Source organism: Micromys minutus (genome assembly GCF_963924665.1).
Source record: "Micromys minutus genome assembly, chromosome: 22".
In the NCBI taxonomy this organism is placed as follows: Eukaryota; Metazoa; Chordata; class Mammalia; order Rodentia; family Muridae; genus Micromys; species Micromys minutus.
Window position 1 is genome coordinate 4953473 of NC_137957.1, and position 7724 is coordinate 4961196.

General features: G+C 31.5%; 1 protein-coding gene across 1 annotated transcript; it reads right to left on the reverse strand.

Annotated features, from left to right (window-relative positions):
• Positions 1–432: 432 nt before the first annotated feature.
• On the reverse strand, positions 433–1374 carry LOC308434725 (olfactory receptor 2AP1-like; the record flags this gene model as incomplete). The annotated part of the gene is made up of 1 exon (XM_080935117.1): positions 433–1374. One exon carries the CDS (start codon positions 1372–1374, stop codon positions 433–435), a length of 942 nt encoding a protein of 313 aa, XP_080791243.1.
• Positions 1375–7724: the final 6350 nt, after the last annotated feature.

A 7724-nucleotide genomic window follows, 5' to 3' on the forward strand; every position in this document is an offset into this window, starting at 1 on the left:
GGAGGTTAGGGCTATATATTGACTGAGACAAAACAAATTCAAAATCAGGGTCTGGAGGAACCAGTATGGCCTGACTACACAGACAACAAACACAAAGGTCACCAAGTTATTAATAATATTTGCTCCCAGCCTTCTGAGAAGAAAACAGCGCAAGCATGTATGTTTCCTAGTTCTCCTACTGTTTATATATTTACAAAGACCTACATACCATCTACACATCTACATCTACACATACCATCTACACATATATATCCAGGTCCATAATATAATAATAATTTAAATGTTTATGTGAGATCTAAATAAAATTATAAAGGTTACACAGGAACACACATGCCATCTTGATAGAAGAAAAATGGCTTAATTTAATAAGTGAGTGATATAGGTCTGAAAATTATAACATTCTAAACCTTTAGTACTAAGCTTCAACCTGTTTTACTTTTTAAAGAAACTTATAATCTTTCTTAGAGTATCTTTGAAGGCTATTTTCACTTGCTTGTTTCTAAGAGTATAGATGAAAGGGTTTAACAGAGGTGCAACAGAGGTATTTAAAACAGCTACTCTTTTATTAAAATTTGCTGCATCTTTAAAAGAAGGATTTATGTACATGAAAATACAGCTTCCGTAAGAAAGTGAGACAACTATCATGTGAGAGGAACATGTAGAAAAAGCTTTCTTTCTCTGTTGAGCAGAGGGGATCTTCAAAATGGTCTTGACGATGTGTGTGTAGGACAGAATCACTAGCAGCAAGGTGAAGATGAGGGTCACAGCAGCAAGGAGGAACTGAATCACTTCTATGAAGTGTGTGTCTGAACATGATAAATGTAGCAATATAGTGTAGTCACAGCAATAATGATTGATGATGTTGGATGCACAGAAAGGCAACTGAAGAGTCATTGCATGTGGTACAGCAACAACTATAAAACCAGATAACCAGGAACTTAAAACTAGTTGTAAACATAATCTCCTGCTCATGATAGTTGTATAATGCAGGGGTCTGCAAATAGCAACATAGCGGTCATAGGACATCACTGCTAGTAGGTAAAATTCAGTTGCTCCCAGAAGGATTGCGAAAAAATACTGTGTGAAGCAACCAGCAAATGAAATAGTCTTGTCTCCAGTTCCAATATTGATTAGCATTTTAGGAACAAAGACAGAAGTAAAAGATATCTCTAAAAATGCAAAATTTCGGAGGAAGAAATACATAGGCGTCTGGAGGCGGTAATCCAGCAGAGTCAAGAGAATGATGGCTGAGTTTCCCATGACACTTAAGATATAAGTTAAGAGCAGAAAGAGAAAAAGCACAGCTTGAAGGTTGACATCATTTGTCAATCCAAGAAGAATGAACTTTGTTACTGATGAGTGGTTTGTCATCATTAACCTCAGGCAAGTAAAAATAGAGAATAACAATAACAAAAGGTTGAAGAGAAATATAATTTGGTTTCAATATAAAATCAGAATCTACAACTAAAAACAATAGTTTCAAATTTGAAATCTTTTCCTATACTTTTTTTGAAAGTTAATTACACCAGAACAATAAAAACCCTTGATGTATTGAATTGTCTTCATAATTGGTGATATTTCTTCTAAATTATATCAGCACATTTTTTTTTCTCACTGGCTGATGACTCCTTATTTTCTGTTCTGATTTTGTTCTCTGGTGTCACAATTTCATAGATTTCTAAAGAAATATACATGTATGTATGCAACATAAAAGTACAAAGGGAGAATGAAAGTGACTCAGAGAAGCAAAGGAATGTAGTTAAAATATATACTACAGCTGCATGAAAATGCTGCTATGAAAGCCATAATTTCATACAACAAATATATACTGGTGAAGTTTTAGGAAAAAAATGTTTACTTTAAAGTTAGCATTTTAATCAATTTGTTAGTCAACAGATAAATATAATCCAAAACACAAATTATCATATTAAAACTGAACTTGTTATATTTAGGAACATATGTGTATAGGCAAATACATATATGCATGCAATAACAATTAGTTGGAAAAAAGGCCAAGGATTTGAAGGAAAAAGGTATATGTGAGCATCTGGAGGAAGAAAGGGAAGGAGAAGAAAGTTTAATTACATTATAATCTCAAAAATAAATTAACAAAACCCGAGCTTGGCTGTTATCTCTTTCTTAATTTGCACTTTATGTTTATTGTTACTTTAGCATTTTAAGTATTATTATGTGCCTACTGAAGCTCAGATATTTTGAGCTTATTCCATTTAACAGACAACACAACAGCTTCTTCTACATTTTTACTTAATTTTGTTTCAAGAGAATGGAATGTGTCTTATGGTGCAAGTGTGGAGATCAGACTAAGACACAAATTTGTGGGTATTTGGTTCTATCCTTCTGCTTTGCAGGACTTGAGGATTAAATAGGTTTTCAGGTTTGGTGGTATTGCTTGTCTAATTTGATCTCATTTATTAATAATGTATTAATAATGTTTAGAATTCATATCGGTCATCTTTCCTGTGTTACAATAAGGTTGTGTTATGTTATGTTAAAGACTTAGTGAATGTCCAGAGCATTTTATATGGGCATATTGATCAGGTAATGATTTATGCTTTATGTTTATTCGAAATACTGTCCTATAAGTTTCTTATAATGTCACTTTGAGTTTAGCAATACACACACTGTTATCTAACAAACCCATAAAGAATAATGTTTTTTATTCAAATCAGATTTAGTACAACATGACATTGGATCATGAAGCAAAAATATTTTCTAGTTGTTATACTTAATTCCTTAATTTAAAACTAAGTAATTACAAAAGGCTCTGATTGCAATTATTGTTTCTCTCTGATAAAAGGTAGAAAATTATATAAATATTGTCAAAATTTTTATGGAAAATGTATTTAACCTACTTTTAAATTTATAATACTGTTTTTGTTAAAATTAATAACACTTATATTCAAATAAGTAACTTGTAGTAATGTCATTCTCCATAATTATAAAGTATTTTTATCCATAAATGTGAGAACATATTTACAAGATATAAGTTTTCTATGCAAGAAATTTTCAAAGTTTTAATGCTACATTTTTTCATCACAAAGACTAACATTATTTTATGTAACATATAAGTTATTAATAGTCACAAATTATATGTTTATGAAGGTAGAAATTTGAAAAACATTTTGTATGAATAAAGCAAAGTTTTGCCAAGTCAGGAAAACATACTATGTAATTGAATTGTATCAGAAAATTTTCAGTGTTTTGAATATTAAAACATAGACAGTTTAAACTTTTGGAAATATATTTTTTGCAGAAATGTACAAATTGTTATAAAAATCAAATAAACTACTTTTAAAATAATTTAATTTTTTGGTGATTTCATACATGACAACTATATTCATTTTAATGGCTAAAATATGTTTTATAGCTTTACATTGCTGACTTAAAATGCTGTTATATAAATAATCTGAATTTTGGTATCAAGAAAATAAGCTTATCTGCTAATTCAAATTATGGATAAACTCATTTAACTATATTAACTTCTATATTTTTTCCTTAAAACTTCATTTTAGAAAAAGAGGGATACATATACAGATTTTTGAAGGCATTTTGGCATAGCACTATATGAATAGTTTTGTCAGAACTTAATTCTTTTAGAGGTTTGATAGCATGCATTGAAATCACACTAGTTACCATAAGCATAAAGTACATGTAGGACAGAACGTAACATGGAAACAGATTTCTTGGGGAGTGTAGATTAAGCATAATGATCTGTGAATACCAAAAATTGCCACAAGGCTATTATTTTAGCTCTTGGATTATTAAGGATTTGAGGTCCAGGTGTACCACACTATGAAAGGGTACTATATATTTATTTTTTTCTAAGCAGGACTGAGGCTTTCATTTTTGGCCTTTGATTTTCTTGAACTCCATATAACCTGTGAGTTGTTTCTTGGGTATTCAGATCTTTCTGGGGCTAAAACATTAAAATTATATACAAATTTCACATAAAGGTTTATATTCATTAAAATACTAATTATAAAATAGTTTGTTAAATTGTGCCACATTTCCAGACTTGATAGTTTACTTTAATTTATCAGTAATAATATTTTATTATTTTTAATATTTTTCATGAAAATTATTACAGTGCCATATATACCTAGAAGACATCAATTTTATTTTTTTAAATTTATTAATATAATTATTAGTTAGAACAAAACTTCCTACGTTAAGAAGTAATCAATCGATGTTGGAGAGATGACTTAGTGGGTAGAAGTGTGTTGCCGAACTTGACAATCTGAGTCTGATCCCCGGTACACAGTGGACTGAGAGGACTGATTTTAAGTTACCCGACCTCCATGCACTTGCTGCAGCAGATGTGCTTCCTACCCACCTCTATACAAAACAAATACGTAAAACTGTATAAAAAGATGACTATTCAGAAAATTTCATTTACTAAAGAATATTTATAAAGAAAGTTTCTGTTGATCATTTTTGACAGAATAAAACTTTTGAAGTTTTTCTGTTTTTCTTGAAATTTAAAATTGTCTCCTTTATTTTTGAGATGTATAATACAATTGTGTAAATTTTCCTTCCCTATTCTTTCTCCAAAGCCTTTTGTACACCCTTGCTTAGTCTTTTAAAATACATGACCTTTTAAAATTGTTATTATATGCATATGTTCCTAGATATAGCATACACAGTCAGTATAATGTTACATATATGTATAATTTTATAGTTTCATAAATGTATATAATGCACTCTTATTCATTCTTTTCCAGTCTCTTATCTCTCTTCCTATCAGCCTCCCTCCTCTTAGCTCTACTAGTCACTTTCTTAAATTCATGGCTTTTTTTTCATATTGTGAACAATTTAACTTAACCAGGGCCATCTGTGATTATGGGATTGAAACTGTTCATTGGAATTCAGTTTGCTTCTCAGTGCGTTCGCAGCTGAAGTCATCAGCTTTCCCTTTTCCTGAAACTATCAATAGCAAATGGTTCAGTAGTGAAGGCAGAGCCTCTTGAACGTTACTCAACCTGTGTCTGACTGTTGATGAAGTTTATTCTTGTATAGGCTTAGTTCAGGGTTCTTGAGTGCACAGAATGAAAAATAAAATATGAGAGCAATTTAATATTTGTTGATATTTTAAGATGATCTCACTTTATACCTCTGGCTACTTTTCAACTTGTGAAAATCTTCCTGCCTCTGACTCCTGAGTGCCAAGATTACAGATGTGTGCCATTAGACAAATAATTTCCATTAATGTGGTATTATCTATTAGATAAACAATGTTATCTTTCCACAAGAAAAATATATTTCAAATATTTACTAACATAAAATCTTTTTTAATAACTAGTGATATGCATATGGTTATATATAGTTATATATATAGTGATATTTGTGTATAGTTACATTTAATTATATATGTAAACAAATAATAAAGCTTGATACAATAAATTTTGTTTAACAACAAATAATTGCTTTTCAGAAAGTTATAAGATGATGTAGATAAAAGGTCAAAAAAATTCTAAATGTTTCCAAGTGTCAGAACTCACTTCTGAAAAAGAAAAATTACCTTCATAATAAATTATACCACTCACACATTTGATTCTGTTTCTTCACATGACATAATACAAAGGTTTAGCAATCATTCGATAGGATATGAAGAGAACTGGCTCCAGATTTCATAAGGAGAAACATTAATAAAATAGACTTCTTAGGAAAGAAGAATGACATAGCAAAAAATATAATTTGACTTATTTTACAATTTTTAGCTCTATTAGCTTGTCATCTAAATATTTCTACATTTGACAATATCTTACAAATCATATTTTATCTATTTGTACAAGTCAATAAATGCACAAAACAAATGTGTGTGAAGGTATGCATTCAAATATGAACAGTAGCTGACCCACAAACACAACAAATCACTAAGTTCAGCCGTCACCAATGCCCTCCTACCTCAAGCAGAGCCACGTCTATCTTTGGTCCAAATTTGATCCTTTTGTAGCTGAATTAGAGATTAAAACAGTTGAGGACCATTGGGATATGATCCCTGGGCCTTCAGAAAGAAAAAAATTTACAAGAAGGCTATTAATGAAAAGGTGATTTAAAAATAATATAAATTTATTCATTTCTACTTTCTGTGTAAACCACCACCAATAAAATTATATACTCTTCTTATTTATCTAGAAATTAAACGTTTTATTTACTTTCGGGTTTGTCAATGCATACATGAGTATTGATAAAGTACAAACTTTCCTGCCAGTAATTAACACAGCAAGGTAAAGAACCATCCACTGTTGGAGAAGGCATTTAAAATAATTTGAGAAAAGTCATCATCTCATAATGTTTCAATTTGCTCATTGTAGGAATTGCATTCTTAGACACAAGTTCTTCCCATTAATGTTTCACATCAATAAACTCTACTTCTATTTATCTCTTCATGTTTCATGGTTGTTTACAGAGCCAGGGAGGAAAATACTCTGAGATATCTTTTAGTACCAAAAATAAATAATGGAAATGATTTGAAAGAGTTACTAGAAATAATGACAACAAAACTACACAGACCATTTGAGCAACAAGTTACACCATGGTAATACTAAAATTTTATCACTCTTAAGCACTACATTTAATATTCTTACACTGACTTCTGACCCGTCCAGCAGGTCCAGTTATTCAGGGTCCCGAAGAGGCCTTCGTCCTGAAAGTCATGGAGGCGAGAGAGAAAGGAAGTCAAGCGCGCAAAGAACGACAAGAGTCAGTCTGAATGGTGTCAAGGCCTCATTGAGGGTTTGGTGCTTACAGCTTATATTAGTTGGGCAGAAAGGGGGAAGCAGGGTGCAGTGGAATTTTTACAGCATCTATGTGACCAGGGAGAGGGTAGCGCTGAGGTTACAGATTAACAGCCAGGTAATTGTCCCAGGATATCTTATCTTGTCACCTAGCAGCTAATCTCAGCAGAACCTCATAGTGGTGAATCTTGGAAAGGTCGGGCTCTCACGGGTGGGGGTGTAGGTACAGCATTGACCAGTTCTAAGGTGGCTGCTGTGCAGTCATTTTCTTAAGTATGGTTCTCAGTCATGGCTCCCTACAGACTCCTGTCAATTACCTAAATTGTAATAGAGCAAAGATAAGTTCTTATGGTGAAATTTCAATTAATGAATTGGAACTAAGAAAATTGAAAACAAAGATGAGGTGAATACCATAAAATTGTTAGAGATAAAGATATATAATGTATAAATTGAAATTTAAGAGGGAATAGAATTTTCATTGCCTCAAACTATATTACCTAAGTATTTGGCAATTGTGAAAGGAGGTAACAACTTTACAATGCAGAGGGAGTGTCAAGCATCAGCTTAATTCAGGGATAGAATTTAAGTCTTTAGTAATAAGGCAGAGTAATACCATCAACACTTTGGTATAATGTGCTTAGAACATATTTCTTTTGTAATTGTTTAAATGCACATTGTTATACCAATCACTGAAAAACATAAGCTTAATCAGCACTGAAAGACTGAATAACTGAATCGCAAAAATGTCAGTATGAAGGAGTTGGGGGAGGAAGATGGTATAGATGTGATTAAAATATAGCTTGTGTGAATATAAAATTCTCAACAAAATAATGCAAAATTATACTTAAATATCAACATCCTAAAACCGGAATGAAGAAATGGCTAAAGAATTGAGTCAAAGAGTAAGTGAAAAGAAAAACAACTGAATTTAACATGAAACCTTGGTGCAGGAAATTGACTTCGATT